At 41.1% G+C, this 16686-nt stretch overlaps 1 protein-coding gene across 1 annotated transcript in view; it reads left to right on the top strand.

Annotated features, from left to right (window-relative positions):
* The first annotated feature begins 255 nt into the window (after window positions 1–255).
* Window positions 256–16686, top strand: part of RIPK4 (receptor interacting serine/threonine kinase 4) — a 37633-nt gene continuing 21202 nt past the window's right edge. Inside the window, exon 1 of the mRNA XM_032775319.1 lies at window positions 256–508. Coding sequence (XP_032631210.1) covers window positions 327–508 — 182 coding nt within the window. The 5' untranslated portion in view covers window positions 256–326. The remainder of the gene's footprint in view (window positions 509–16686) is intronic.

Here is a 16686-nt window from a genome sequence, read left to right as displayed (position 1 = left end):
CAGACAAAGCAAATACAAAAGGATAGCTGTGAATTCACTTTTTCCAGAACAGTTTTATAACCTTTGTCCAGTAAAGACTCCTAACTACACCCACACTTGGAACGGCTTGTCTGATTGGAAGTGTTGTGTCTGCTCAGATTACATAGCGCAGCAGCAAGAAGTGAACTCAGGAAGTGATGTAATTGTTTGGTTAATGAATACACCTTAGTCACCTGGGTAGGGAAAGGCAGAGCAGCAAACAAGTGGGGACTGGAAGAGAGGGAAGCAGTCTGTCAGAAATTCTCAAGTGACTAGAGAAATCACCCTGGGAGGAATAAGAGGACACCATGGAAAAGGAAAGCAGTTCCCATTGGGAAATGGGGCTGCTGAAAACCTTCGATTCCAGTGAATTTGTTAGTTGGGAGAAGATTGGTTCGGGTGGATTTGGGCAGGTTTACAAAGTGCGACATATACACTGGAAAACATGGCTAGCAATCAAGTGCTCCCCAAGCCTTCATGTGGATGAAAAGTAAGTGCCTGTCCCAATTATAATGTGTACTGTTCATGCTTTCCTATTAAATGTGTATGCACAAGTGCACGGGATGAGGCGTCTCTGTGGAAATTGGCATGTAGAGTTGTAGCTGACAGCTGAAAAGCCCTAAGCGGGCTCTCTCAAATAAAAGATTTGCTTGTTGTAAGTGAGGATTTGTGATGACTAATGAAAAAGACCTCGTATTATTTTAGCCAAAAACAAGGTAGATTAAATGTGACTTTTTTTTTAATTGTGCATCGAGTTTAATTTTTTTCTGATTGCAATATAGTCGCTACAGAAGCTGAGTTACAGGCGTTGCAATTCATATGCAAAAATCCAGAAGGGCTTTTTAATGACAATTTTGGGGCTTGTGTTACTCCGAGGAGCACGTTCTTCATTTCACCAATGCATTTAAAAACTGAAATGCTTTTTGATTGAGACTGTTGCACCTGGAGCGCTAAGCTGAAGACAGTAAGGGAGGTAGAGCACGATTGGGGTTTTTTCCGCCCGTTCTGATTTGGAAGCAAATGAAGCCAGTTTATCAGTGCAGCCCTTTTACACTGCCGCACGCAAAGTGACTAGTCTGCTGAAATGTGTAGTTTGAGATTTTTGACATGCAAGTCTACAAAAAGGTGTGTGCAGTTACTGCCATTGGAAGGGGAACAGCCAAATTCCAATTCACACTTCTCTCTCGGTCTTTCTGCTGTTGTTCAAAGTAACACCCAAGGTTGCTGGGATTGAAAGAGAGAAATATTTTCTCTCTAATCTCTCTTTTGAGTTTGTTTGCTCTGTGTATTTGCAAAGCCCTTCATACATAGTTCAATTCCACTGTTTCCTCTGGCTCTGGTCAATTTCTCCTGTTTGTGTGTGACTTCAACGCAGCAAGAGTGGAGAGAGAAAAACCCGGCGTAAAACAGAAAAATGACTATAAAATCACAAACGGCCAGGGATTGTAGGAGCAAGTGTAGTACCTGAAGCTATCTAACTCCTTTCTAAAAAGAACAGGAGTACTTGTGGCACCTTAGAGACTAACACATTTATGTTCAAATAAATGTGTTAGTCTCTAAGGTGCCACAAGTTCTCCTGTTCTTTTTGCGGATACAGACTAACGGGGCTGCTACTCTGAAATCTAACTCCTTTCTGTTAACAGACAAGATTTCCATTTTACTATCTGGGATGAAATGTCTGATTAGCAACTGAAAGTGATTTGCAAGAGAATTCCACACCCTCCTGTTACCCCTGGATTTTTTATTTATTTGTTGCATGAAGTTCTTGGTCTAGTGCTTCTGCTGTGCATGTTAACCTATGAAAATAATCACTGGAAACAGCTTTACAGAGTGGGCAGGGTGAGGCAAGTGTGTAAATACTATAGTTAAATTGCAACAGTATCTCTAATACGAAAGTCCAATTTGCTTTAATAAGCAAAATGTTTTGAGGAGAACAACAGATGCTAAAACGAAAAAGCTTGTTAGCATGCAGTGCTGTACAGTACTTGCCTGCCCCTTCAGCAGGGCACTTGAGAGCTGGAAGGAAAGAGGTGGGGATGGGGTGGCTTTGGCAGGAAGGAGTTTGTGCTGGAGGAAAAGGCCTGGGATTTAGAAAGAAGTCCTGTTTGGACAGCTGTGTGTGACAGTTCATATCCTGTAGGTGCTTCTCTGTCCATAAGCATTTGCAGGACTTTAGCCTTACGCTCAAGGGGCATTTGGTAGCTGTTCATATTCCTTGATCACAGTCTGCTGGTGAAGGATGTGCAGGTTTTTAAAAATTGCTTCAAAATCTACCTTGGCCTATCTTGTTACAAAAAAGGTTCTATATATCACTTGGTAATTTTCATGCCACTTAGAGTACTAAAGGGTTGGCGGGTAGTTACTGACAAAATGTAAGTTGCTTGAGTCAAATATCTTAGGAAGAGGGACCCACCATTATGTTGATTGCTTTTGTAGATAGACGGGCAAAAATCTTAAGTGCCCAAATTCAGATATTTTAACAGGGCCACATTTTTGGTCACTGGTGCTCCAAGTTGTCTGAAAATCATGGTCCTTAAAAGCACAAGTTGAGCCCTCAAAATCACCAGTCACTTTTGGAAATCTTACTCTCTTTAAGAACATTGTTGAGGGGGTGGGGAGTGCCGTAGAAGAATTTTACTAATTCACAACTCACTCAACAGTAAAGTGCTGTAGTAGGTTTTCATTATAAGGACTTCATTACTCTGAAAATGTACTGCAGAAAACTTACTAGTAGCTATTGCATTACTGTCACCCTCAAATGTTCTGAAATCCTCAGACAAGGTGGGTGAGGTCATATCTTTTATTGGACCAACTTCTGTTGGTGTCTCCCTCACTACAGAACTAGTCCAGTAAAAGATATGACCTCACCCACATTGTTTCTCTAATATCCTGGGACTGACACAGCTACAGCTGTAGTGCATATAGAAATCCTGAGTCAGACACCAAAATACCATGTGATTAGCTTAAAAATTATGAGATGGGGGAGGGAGGAGATAAAGATGTGCTTTGTTTTGGTCATAGAGCCCTTAAATTATATTCATGTCATGTCACTCAAGCTTTTCTTCATAACTAGAAGTTTCAAAACTTTTTTTTTTAAAATGAAGTGGAGATTTTCATGTAAACACTAGAGAGTTGTCAAGCAATTTAAAAAAATTAAATGTGCTTAATTGCACGATTAATTCCACTGTTAATAGAATACCATTTATTTAAATATTTATGGATATTTTCTACATTTTCAAATATTGATTTCAATTACAACACAGAATACAAAGTATATAGTGCTCACTTTATATTTTTGATTACAAGTTTTTGCACTGTAATAAAACAAAGGAAATATATTAGGTGAATTGAAAAATACTAAGTACTGTAGTGCAATCTCTCTTTTTATCATGAAAGTTGAACTTACAAATGTAGAATTATGTACAAAAAAACCTGCATTAAAAATGATGTAAAATTTTAGAATATGCAAGTCCACTCAGTCCTGCTTCTTATTCAGCCAATCACTCAGGAAAACAAATTTATTTACATTTGCAGGAGATAATGCTGCTCATTTCTTGTTTACAATGTCACCTGAAAGTGAGAAGAGGCATTTGCATGGCACTGTTGTAGCCAGGGTAGCAAAATATTTGTGCCAGATGCACTAAAGATTCATATGCCCCTTCATGCTTCGCCACCATTCCAGGGGATATGCATGTGTGCTGGTGACTGGTTCTGATCGATAACAATCCAAAGCAGTGTGGACCGACATATGTTCATTTTCATTATCTGAGTCAGATGCCACCAGCAGACAGTTGATTTTCTTTTTTGGTGGTTCGGGTTCTGTAGTTTCCATATTGGAGTGCTGCTCTTTTAACACTTCTGAAAGCATGCTCCACACCTTATCCCTCTCAGATTTTGGAAGGCACTTCAGTTTCTTAAACCTTGGTTCAAGTGCTGTAGCTGTCTTTAGAAATCTCACAGTCTTGGCATTTTGTCAAATCTGCAGTGAAAGTTTCCTTGACCCAGCACATGCTGTTCATTTTATCATCTAAGACTGCTATAACATGAAATATATAGCAGAATGTAGGTAAAACAGAACAGGAGACATACAATTTCCCCCCAAGGAGTTCAATCACAAATTTAATTAACACATTTATTTTATTAATGAGCATCATCAGCATGGAAGCATGTCCTCTGGAATGATGGCTGAAGCATGAAGGGTCATACGAATGTTTAGCATATCTGGCACGTAAATACCTAGCAATTCCAGCTACAAAAGTGCCATGCAAATGCCTGGTCTCACTTTCTGGTGATATTGTAAATAAGAAGACAGCATTGTCTCCTGTAACTGTAAACAAACTTGTTTGTCTTAGCAATTGGCTGAACAGGAGGTAGGACTGAGTGGACTTGTAGGCTCTAAAGCAGGGGTCAGCAACCTTTCAGAAGTGGTGTACTGAGTCGTCTTTTATTCACTCTAATTTAAGTTTTTGTGTGCCAGTAATACATTTTAACATTTTTATAAGGTCTCTTTCTATAAGTCTATAATATATAACTAAACTATTGTTATAAATAAGGTTTTTAAAATGTTTAAGAAGCTTCATTTTAAATGAAGTTAAAATGCAGAGCCCCCTGGACCAGTGGCCAGGCCCCGGGCAGTATGAGGGCCACTGAAAATCAGCTCACGTGCCACCTTCAGCATTCGTGACATAGGTTGCCTACCCCTGCTTTACACTTTTACATTGTTTTGTTTTGAATGAAGTATGTAATCCCTCCCCAAAAATCTACATTTGTAAATTGCATTTTCACAACAGAGATTGCGCTACAGTACTTGTATGAGTTGAACCGAAAAATACTATTTCTTTTATCATTTTTACAATGCAGATATTTGTAAAAAAATACTTTGATTTCAATTACAGCACAATGCAATATATGTGAAAATGTAGAAGAACATTCAAAGTATTTAATAAATTTCAATTTATTCTATTTAACATTGATTAAAACTGATTTATTAATTACAATTTTTTGAGTTAATTGGTGAGTTAACTGTGATTGATCTACCGCCCTAATAATCACATGACTGCAGGGGTTCTCAAAGTGGGGGTCAGGACCCCTGAAGGGGTCATGAGGTTATTACGTGGGGGAGGTCACTGTCAATCTCCACCCCAAACCCCGCTTTGCCTCCAGCATTTATAATGGTGTTAAATACATTAAAAACAAACACTTTTTTTTTTATATATAAGGGGCGGGGTCACACTCAGAGACTTGCTATGTGAAAGGGGTCACCAGTACAAAAGTTTGAGAGCCACTGAGCTAGGACTTTAAGAAGAAACAAATCATGAGATGTAATTAAAATCATGAGTTGGTTACGCTGCTATTTAGTAATGCTTAGTTGGTCACTATTTCTAACTTGCAAGGTTTGAGTGTGCTTGTCAGAAATAAGGGCAGTTGTGGGATGAGTACTAGTATTTTTGAAACAATAGATATTGTAGAATAGGGAAACTGACTGATCTCAACTGGTAATGTCCACTCCTGTGGCTCAGCCTTTTAGATGCTCTGCACAATAGCTCTCAGCCTTTCCAGACCACTGTGCCCCTTTCAGGAGTGTGATTTGTCTTGTGTGCAGCGGCGTATTATCGCCTAGGCCTAGAGCGACAAATTTGCTCACACCCCTTCCCCAAATCCCTGGCCTGCCGCCTCCTTCCCCAGACATGCTGCGCTTCCCTCCTTCTACCTCCCTCTCAGGCTTGCCCTGTGAACGTGCTGGGAGGGAGAAGTGAGTAGCAGCACTCAGAGGAGGCAGAGCAGAGGTGAGCTGGGGCCTGCAGGCGCAGGGAGTAACCCTGGGGGGTGCTGGGAACCACTCCCCACCCCAGCTCACCTCTGCTCCATTGCTGCCATCCCCCGAGTGTGCCGCAACTCCCCTTCTCCCCCCTCCCTCCCAGGCTTGCTGCGGGGGAGCAGAGGTGAGCTGGTGGGGGGGTTGGCAATTTTTTGAGGGCCTAGGGGTGCCAGATTTGTTAATCCGCCACTGCTTGTGTACCCCCAAGTTTCACCTCACTTAAACTCCTTGTTTACAAAATCAGACATAAAACTACAGAAGTGTCACAGCGCACTAGTACTGAGACATTGCTTGCTTTCTCATTTTGTCTGTATTAAAGTTTAGTTTGTACTGACTTTGTTAGTGCTTTTCATGTAGCCTGTTGTAAACTAGGCAAATATCTACGATGAGTTGCTGTACCCCTTCAGGGGTATGTGTACCCTTGGTTGAGAACCACTGGTCTAACTCTTCAACATCCAGAGCAGGCTCCTTATCCTGGCTTCCTCCTCTCTCTTTCTATGAGATGCTTCAACTGTCTGTCACTTTTTTTGTAAAGGTATTTTAAGCATGTGACTAGGAAAGTGGGGTCCTTGTGGAATGCTTGCATACTAACTCTTTGCATGTTAAAGACCCAGCCCTGGTCTTGGCGGAGGGAATCTCCCATGGGGGGAAAAGTGAATCACTTAGGCTTCAGAATAAGGGACGCAGGTTGGCTCTTTAAAAATATAGAGCAATTTCAGTAGGGCTGAGAGCTGTTCCTGTCTGCTAGAGGCTGACTGCCCCCCTCTTACAGAATTTCTTTGGTATAGGCATCAGGCTTATTGTAATGAATAAGAGTCCTTGATATTTTCCTGTATATAGAAATTATTGCTGTGAGTGAGAGCATAACTTGGGACTTTGCAGGTGCAGTATGTAATGTAGTGGTGAAACATAAGAGGAAATAGGAAGTCCCCATTTGACTCTTTAGCTCCCTTAAGAGCTTACATTTTTGACCTGGATAAACAACCATACTTGCATTTAAGCACAATTTCAGTGCTGCTGTGGCCAGACTAGAGCAAACTGTGTGATAAATCCACCACTGTAAACTGATTTAAAATGAAAAGCAATTTAGGCCAGAGCTATGGGCCAGAACACTGACTTTTTAAAAAACGTGACTATAATATAGTTAATGTGGCCAACAAATATGAATGGAGCCTATATAATAACCTGGTGTGCAAACAGTGTACGTAGAGACTGTGATTAAACACAGTGAAGACATACCCCTAGCTGCTAAACTTTCCCTGAGTATATGTGGCCATCCTCATACTTAAATGAGGGCAAGGCCAACAGCTTTTGTGTTGTGTGTGCTGTGCTGGCCTCTTCAGACACTGGCTATGCTGCTTTGCCACTTGAGGCAGGCTAAGAATATTGTATTAGCTCCAGTTCAGTCCGGCTTTTGCCTATTAGCTGGGAACCATTGCCAAAGTGTTCTGCCCTGCCTTAATCAGGCATGTATTGGCTTGTGCTGCTAATGGGGCTCCACCCACCAATGCTCAAGAGGTCAACAAAAGGCAGCATTGAACGGGAAGTGCTCTGACACTTTCCATTCAAAGTGCAAATGAGGGAGGAGTAGGATGTGAGATGGAGCTTCTTTTGTCTCATTTTCCTGGTAAAACCCATTTTGCTGAGGGACCTGATTGTGACTAGGGTAGGGTTAGGGCGTGACTACTGCAGAATCTGTACCCATCCAGCTTCAAGACCAAGCCATATTTTAACTAGGTCTGATTTACCATGTTGTAACCGGGTTAGTTTGCATGGTTGACTTTATAGTCTGGATGGGACCTCAGGTGGCGTTTTGTTACAGCTGTAAACTGTGCTAGCTGCACCCACTTCTGAGAGCTGCTGTTGAGCATTAAATCTGTTTAATGTGGCTTTGCTTCACTGAATTGGTATGCACAAGTCTGCAGGGTTGGGGTCTATGCATGGTTAGGGGCAACATCCCCTGGGAAAGAGGACAATCTATTCCTTGGCAATAGAAGAAGACAGAGCCCCATCTGGTAGATGGGGTCAGCTGTCTCTTGTGCTCTGTTTTGTTTCCTTTTATTCTGGTTGTTTCATGCCCTCATTAGGGAACAAATTTGTTCCCTAATAAAAATGGTTCTTCTGTAGACAAGGCCCTAGCTTAGGTGTAACATGGTATAGGGCACTGAGGTAGAGTGTTGCAACTGTTCTAGGCCAGATTTTTGCCCCCACGATCAGTGTATGATGTGGACCTTCTGTGCAAGGAGCACTCTCCTCTCTCGTGAGAAGGGTCACGAGCCACCCCCATTGCACTCTCTCTCTCCTTTCCTAGGAATCGCAGAAGATTCTGCAGGCTCAGGATCTGCATGGTGAGAGGAGACCAGAGGTGGGTAGCCCTGTGTTGGGTAGAAGTCCATGGTCTCCCCCACCAAGTGACAATTAGGTCAGAATAAAAGAATTAAGATTAAAATAGGCCAAAAAGTTGCAGATGATTCAATAAAAGAGAGAACCAAATTTACCTTTTTAAGTTTTTTGGTGAAGTATACTCAAACAATTGCTTAGGCTTTTTTATTTTGTGTTCAGCTGAAGTGAAAATAACTTTCTCTTACAATTGGTGAATTTGCTAGACCTCTTTTGTTTTCAATATTGGACTAGGCTAAAGGACTGTCACTTCCGTTTACTCAACCTGCTACTGCTTTTTTCTTCAGGCGCTCAGGAGTGTGGAGAGAAGCAGTATTCAAATATTAGATTTAAGGAATCTGAAACAATAAACAAAATTGTCTCCTGGTTTGACATGGGGAAATCTCTTAACTTAATATGAGTTTTCACTAAGTTGGACTTCATATTTAATATTATACTTTGCCATTGGATAACATCTTTCATCCAATGATTTCAAAGTAGTTAAACAATTAAATGGATGCTCTTAACTTGAAAAATGTGTTGTAAATGAAAGTTGCATGTGTATTGGTTAAGCCTTTCAAAGCTGATGTATTTCCTAGCTAGATCTTAAAACCTCAGCCATTAGTAGTAACATCATTTTAGATTATTACATTGGATATTCATTTCTATTCCTCACTGTATCTTTGCATATTGTAAGGTGAAAAATATATGAAGTCAGTTTCACTTTCAGGTTCTCAGTGCTTCAATGTTTTGCCACAATGCCTACAAAAACACTGAACAACTAGGCTGCTGATATGTGCTGAGATCACAGCCTATAATGCTGATCAATACTGTCTCATTGTTTACTTGTAATCCTCTGACTGTCTGTCTAGCTAATTATCTGTTGTCACTTAGGCCAGGTCTACATTACAGCCCTGTATTGGTATAACTCCGGGGTTCTCAAACTGGGGGTTGGGACCCCTCAGGGGGTTGAGGTTATTTTATGGGGGGTCATGAGCTGTCAGCCTGCACGCCAAACCCTGCTTTGCCTCCAGCATTTATAATGGTGTTGGGTGGTTGTTTTTTTTTTTTTTTTTTTTTGCAGAACTTAAGAGACAGGATGGGGTACTGATTGGCAGTGTGACAAACACAGGGAACAGGTGGATTGATTTTTTTTTTTTTTCTAATTTAGAGTCCCGTGATCTTCTTTTTTTATTTTTTTTTTTTTTTTTTTTAATAAGGGGAGGAGGAAGTCACACTCAGAGGCTTGCTATGTGAAAGGGGTTACCAGTACAAAAGTTTGGGAACCACCGGTATAACTACTGTTGCTCAGGTAGGGTGACCAGATGTCTCGATTTTTGAGTCTTTTCTTATATAGGCTCCTATTAGACTCCTCCCCTCCCCCTCCTGATTTTTCACATTTGCTCTCTGGTCACCCTATGCTCAGGGGTGTGAAAAATCTACGTCCCTGAGCAATCTAGTTATACAGACATTTTTCTCAGCCCCCAGCGTAGACAGTGCTATGTTGATGGGAGAAGCTCTCCCATCGCTACCGGCTTTCGGGGAAATGAATTAACTATGCCTAGCACAATGGGGTCATGGGCCAGGACTAGTGCTCCTAGGTGGTACACACAATTGCAATGGATTGTACTTATCTTAGAACCTTTTCTTGCATTGCAAGTTTTCTACGATGAATTGTAGAAATGTTTATGGTGGCCTAGGGTATTGAAAGATTGATTTGTGTGGGTTTTTTTTTTTTTTTTTTTTTTTTTAAATATAGGTTGAATTTTATTTGACTGTTTCTTTGAGTCTCACAGCATGCTACCAAATCTCCTTCAGGAGCTTGTAGAAGCAATGCTGCCAATAAATGAATGGATTTCCTTTTGAAGCTTTTCTAAGTAGCTGTACTGCTCAGAAATTTGGGGTGGGTTTGAGGGGAGACAATACTAAATAAACACTAACTGTTCGGCTACAGATTTTAAAGCTACTTCAAACTAGCCTGAGTAATCCATGGATCAACATCTGTTGTTAATTAGTCTAGTCGTCTTCTTGGAATCTTAAAAATAACCTTGGAAAAGCTCCAGGAAATGTCTGTAATATAGAATTATTTTAGCTGGCTTGTTACCAAATTTAAAACATGGGTCTGTAGTAATGGAATGTGGTCTTATTAGGAACATCTCGGTCTTTGCTGCATTTCTGTAGACAAATTCTGGTGGTGGTAGTTGGCAATTCTCTGATTATTGAGCTCTAGGTGAGGTTTAATGAGGAATGAGTGTGCAGCCAAAAGCACTTTTCCTTTAAAGCCAAGTCATCTTGGGGGTATTGAGCCAAATTCCTTTCCTAGAAACGTATTGTCTGAGCTTCCCACTTTACTTACATAGGTGTCTCCCATGAATCTGGGAGTAGAACTGGGACTATTTTGACTTTCTTCTCTAAAGAGGGGAGAGGATCAATGGAAGCCCAAGCAAGAGCACCAAAAGAGGGTATGCACCAGAGAGAAGTAAAGCAAACTAATCTGAAGGACTAGTGGTGGACGAAGCGAGTTTATTAGCCCTGTGCCTAGAATGGCTTTTATATGGGGATATCAGAGGCAAAGGGGAACAAACTCACAGGGAGAAATCCAGAAGTTCTTATATGCACTTGTTTGTTGAATATATCTCATTCCCATTCTAGGTTGTGTACGTAAAGGTCACGAAAGGGGACTTTTTGACTGAACATATTGGTATCTGACTCTTTTGTGGTGGATTCTGGGGGAAGAGGAACCTTAGTAAAACCACGCACACATCCTACAGTGGGATCCTCATAGTACTAAGAAACATCCTACTGGCAGAGAATGCTGCATTGTGGCTTGGATGTAAAAGTCAACTTCTTGTAAAAAACTCTTTTCTATCAGTCTCTGCTGAATGTGTGGGTATAATTCAATGTTCATGTAAGGCTCCTTGAGAGAGAACCTAAATGTCCTAGTTAATGTTCTGTCACTGCTTATAAAAGGTTCAGTCTCCCATCTTTAACTACCATTAAGTTGCGGGGCTGGGGGAGGTTAGTTACAATGCCATAGTGAGCCAGTATGGTCAACAGTGTTTGTCTGCCAGTGTAGAATGGACTGAGAACTATATTAATGTGAATGAAGGAATCTTTTTGGCCGCAAATATGTGGTAGCCCAATAAAAAGTGTATTATCTACCTTGTCCACATACCATTTTGAGGGTCAATAAGATGTTGTTAGTAATACCATCTATTCAATCATAAGTGTCCTTCAAAACACTGTGTTGCTGAAAATTGGTGGAGAAGCTTGTAATGAGCAGTGGAAGATGGACGTGTCAGAAGTGGGTACTGTGGCATGACACAGTTGAAAGGATTAGTATGTAAAACCCAAATTTGAAAAGCTGCTTGGTAATTGTCCTGCTTCTGGATTACTGCTCAGCCAGTGGCAGTTGGTTCTGATCTTACTTGTATTCCTTGCTAGAGAGTTGTGTGGTGGAAGTCTTTGTAAATGGGATGGGCTCTCCTTGCCTTAGAGCATTCCAGCTGTTTTGCTTGTGAGGTTGTCCAGAGATTAATACTCCTGATTCTTTCTGACTTCCCTCTGGATTACTATCTATGTCTGGAGTAATAGTTAACTTTGTTTAGATTGCTCTCAGGAAATGCATAACTGCAAGGATTACTTGGTCAATGTTAAAATTGTATTCCTCTTCAGAGTGCAATCCTTGGGGCATAACAAAAGGAGATAAGTGCCAATGTAGAGGTTCTCAAATGGCTTTCATCCTGACTACAATACAAGGGAAATAATCAAGGTTGTCTTTAGAAGAAGACTGGGAGGGAGACTTACAAAACTGAACAATGGGTTATCAAATTTCTTCAAATCACTTGACGATCACTTCTGGTTTTGATCAGCCCTTGTGGGCACATGTCAATTAATGTCTGGGTCTGTCTCTTGAGTGTTTTGAAGGAGGGTCTCTATTGTGATAGAGGAGGCATTTAGACACCCACTCATTCCTTTTGGAGTGGGTTGCAAAAAAATAAAACTCAAAGAATGAAGTGACGTCAGAGTTGATCTCTCTCTGATATCTTGAAAAAGACCTTTAGGCAAATCAGCAACAACCTTTCTAGCTATGCCAAAGGTCCAAGTTGTTAGATAAATATGCATACTGCTTGAAGGTGTACTCTAACTAGCTGCTAGTATATTGTTCTGATACAAAAAGAACAGGAGTACTTGTGGCACCTTAGAGGCCAACAAATTTATTTGAGCCTAAGCTTATGCTCAAATACATTTGTTAGCCTCTAAGGTGCCACAAGTACTCCTCCTGTTCTTTTTGTGGATACAGGCTAATGTGGCTGCTACTCTGAAACCTGTTCTGATAAGTGCGTTCTGCTGGGGTAGGCCTAGTTACAGAACACCGAAGAAAAAAATACAATTTTGAGCAGTACTATAAAATATATATTTATTAACCGGAATTATGTGAGAGTCCTTGATGGAAGCTCATTTCTTATTCTACCCCCAGTAATGACCAGCATGTAGGGAGACAAGCAACACACAACACTGAATAGAGAAGATCATTACGGTAGGATAATGATCTCTCAGGTTGTAATGTAGAATATTGGAGCTGATGGGGGTAATAATAAATTGGGATTAGTCTTGTGCCCTATGATTAAATGAACATTATTTCTTCATGTAGGTGCATTTAAAAGCAGTGGTGGTCGCCTGGCACCAGCAACTTGTACTGAATGTCTAGGTGAATAACTAAGAGCATGTATAAAAAAACCCTCTTGATCTGTTTAAAAATTTTTAATCCAATTTTCCCCTCCCCCAGGCTTATTGTAATGAATAAGAGTCCTTGATATTTTCCTGTATATAGAAATTATTGCTGTGAGTGAGAGCACTTTAAGAACACTGAGGATTGTGTTCTGAATGCCCATCAAATTTTGCACTATCAGAAAGGACTAGTTAAAGATCTCTCATCTTTGACTGCTGTTATTGAAAAGAACTTGTTTGGATCAATGGGCTAACTATAAACACTGCCCAAGATTTTTTTCAAACTAATGTTTGAAACTCAGTGCCCTGAGACACCCTTTTAGGCACTTTATTTTCAGGAAATGCTGAGCTCCTGCCCTCTGAAAATCCTTTAGCACTTCTCAAGTTGGGCACTCAAATCTACAAGTCACTTTTTAAAAACTTTTTGAGCACTAACTATACAGGGAGATTACTCTCCTGTAGGGGAGGAGGTGGAAGGGAGAATCTTTGATCTTGCTATAACTTCAGACCCCTTCATAACCAAGAAACCCCATATTTGTGAATGTGTCTCACGTGGCTCCATTTACATGGTTAAGTGGTTGCTGGATGATTCTTGCTAACTCCACCTTGGTGTTTTCAGACACATTTTACACCTCTTAGACTCCAAAGCTAGCTCAAGCCTGATGAATTATGCTGGCTATGTATGTGGCTTGAGGGCAAGGAGTTGGTTGTTCTGTTGATGGGAGCTCCCTTCCAGCATGCCAAAGAGCAGCCTCCGTGCTTGTCTACAAAGGCAATTATTTCAAAGGAAAATTGCTGAAGGCAGCAACAAGAGCCAACATGGATAATAGAGGAGAGGTTCCTGCCCACACTCCAGCTTTTCCTTCCTTCGTCTCCAAAAAAAACACTTTTTTTTTTTTCTCTCCTCTCCCTCGCTCCTCCCTCCCCTCCCCCCCAAATTCTCATGGATTCCAATTCTAAAAAGTTGGCTATTAGGTTAGTGTCTTCTTCCTGCTAACTGTGAGTCACTCATCACTCAACAATACCACACCAGATTGTTACATCTGCTAGACAGAATTTTTATTTACCACTTGCATTTTTAATTTTAATGACTGATGTTGATTCACATACATTTCCCATGAACGACCCATTGGAATCTTTTCCTGCCCCAGAGTGTGGAGAAATACTTCAAGATAAAATGTTAAGCTCTTCAATTGAAGAGTGCTAAGCCTCAAGGCTTAGTTTTGTAGGTTGATGGCTAGCATCTGAAATCTGTTAAGAAGCATTGTTGATATTTAATTTTGTAGCGGATGTTTATCTCACTTGGGTCCAGAGGCGGATTTACCATGACGAAGGACCCCCAAAATGCAGAACAAATATCATCTGACAACCTGCCCCTGAGTCCCGGCCAATGGTGCAGCAGGGCTTAGGCAAGCAGGCTACCTGCATGCCTTGGCCAGTGGACCCAGGTTGCTCCCAGAAGCGGCTGGCTGCTGGCACATCTCTGCATACCCCTGGCACGGGGGGAGATGGATCTGCACGCTGCTCCTGTCCCAGGCAGCGCACGGAGACCTCCTGCCCTCTCTCCCCAAGGGGCATGCAGAGACATGCCAGCAGCAGGGCTAAGGCAGCTCCCTGCCCATGCTGCCTCCCTAACTCTAGCCACGGCACTCCCAGAAACAGACAGCATGTCCCCGCGGCGTGTATGTGTCTCCATGCATTGCATCGCTCCCGCCCCAAGTACCGACTCAGCAGCTCCTATTGGCCGGGAATTGCTGTGGGGACAATGCTTGCAGGCAGCAAAGCACAGAGATCCCCTGGTCTCCCTCCACCTAGGAGCTGCTGCCAGAGGAGTGTGCTGGTCTCTTTGGGAGCTGCGCCACCCAAGGTAAACACTGCACCCCTGACTCCTGCCCCACCCCAGAGCCCACACCCAAACTTCCTCCCAGAGCTCACTGAGAATGTTGGGCAAAGAGAGTCACATGGCTCACGTAGCTGAGTGCTTGGTTCAACACAGCCTTATGCTGTGATATACTGGACAGTGTAAAACACCTTTTACTTATGAAGTTGCTTCATAAAATCAGTGGGTAAATACTTGGAGCACAGTACGTGTTTGGCATGTTGTCTTGATTTTGTTAAACTGGTTTCATAAAGTAACTGTCCTTTTTCTAGCAGAATAATCTCCTTCTGTGCCAGAGGAATTTAAATTCCTACTCTAGAAGAGTAGTGGACTAGATCTTGCTCAACTCAATACCTCTTTTCAAATTTTACAAGGTTACATTAACAGCTATGGCATTTGCTGTGGAATTCTATGGATCTTTCCATTCTTTGCACTTCAGATCAGAGCATAAGAAGTGGCAAAGTTTCTTTGTGATTTTTCTTTATAAGCTCTATCAGCACTTAACTTTTCTGAGTAGTAGTTGAATCGTGATTTAAATAAAAGTCAGTTTCTATATAATAGCTTCATGAGGTATGCAACACACTTAGGACCAAATCATCAGATCATATAAATTTGTGGTATTTTTCAATTGGAAGTCAAAGCTCTATTGACTTTATCAGTCTGGGATCTGGCCCTGGGCATTTATCAGACCTGCTGGTTCTAACTGACTGAAGTGATGAACCACACAAGAATTAGGGTATGTCTAAACTAAGTCCACGTTTTCATTGCATTTTAAGGGGAAACTAGTGCGTCAAATCCACCATGCTGAAGAACCAAAATGCAGAAGTTTTATCTATTCTTGAATGTTGGTTTTATTATTATTTTTTTTTTTTATAGCTTATCTTCTTAAAACCTTTTGTGAAGCATTTTGGAACATATGATGTTTCATTTAGAAATGACTGAACTCTAGCTGCACTAAGGAGTGAAAGGTTAAGTCCTCCCAACTTGGATAACTTGTGTATGTTGCAAGGGCTTGCATGGAGTAAGAGCTTCTGGTGATACATGACTTTTTTATACCTCTCTTGTTTCTTGGAGAACAGAAGCAACCTGGTTTTATTGTTATCCATGAGCCAAAGTTGCGCAGTATGTTGTCCTATTGTTAATTTTTGGTTGTATTCCTTTCTAAAAAGTGATACTCTCTATTTCTGGTTCTCTGTCCTTTATATAAACTTAGAATGGGGACCCTTGTATTGTCAGATTTGGTCTTAACTTCAGGTAAACAAATATGAATGACTAGATTATGAAATCAGCAGTAAGTCTTCTGCCTCATTGCTTGCAGTGGGATCTTGTTCTGGGAGGTAGTGAATGGCCTCAACTCCTATTTACTTTAAAAGGAGCAACTCATGGGGTCAGACAGCACATGGTTTGTAAATAATGCTTGTGTTGCACAGTGTGGTGATAAGTCTGGATACATTAGATACTTACCCTACTGGGCCTGTTAACTTAAAATGAAGGTCAACATTTTCAGTGCTCGCTGGAGAACTGTAGTAACAAATGGGACTTGGACCATGTTGGAAACAGGCCTTTCATGGTACTGTGTTCATCTAATTGGAAAAACTCCCCTCTCTAAGGAGCTAGTTTGAGGCATTTGTCCCCAGACCTAATATAGGTTTGGTTACTTAAATGTAGCAAGGCAGTCTGAGCAATACTGTCCTATCATGATTAGAAATGAACTTTTGTGAATCATATCTTATGATTCACAAAAGGCTAATGATTTTAATAGCCAAGGGAGTTATGATTATGGTAAATCTAAGCATTAAATGTGCTCTGTTAAAAGCAAGTGCTGTGCATGTAATCAGTGGATGAATGGACTTAACACTAA

Source organism: Chelonoidis abingdonii, chromosome 1, assembly GCF_003597395.2.
Source record: "Chelonoidis abingdonii isolate Lonesome George chromosome 1, CheloAbing_2.0, whole genome shotgun sequence".
NCBI classification, from domain to species: domain Eukaryota; kingdom Metazoa; phylum Chordata; order Testudines; family Testudinidae; genus Chelonoidis; species Chelonoidis abingdonii.
This window is presented reverse-complemented; position numbering and strand designations above follow the sequence as displayed.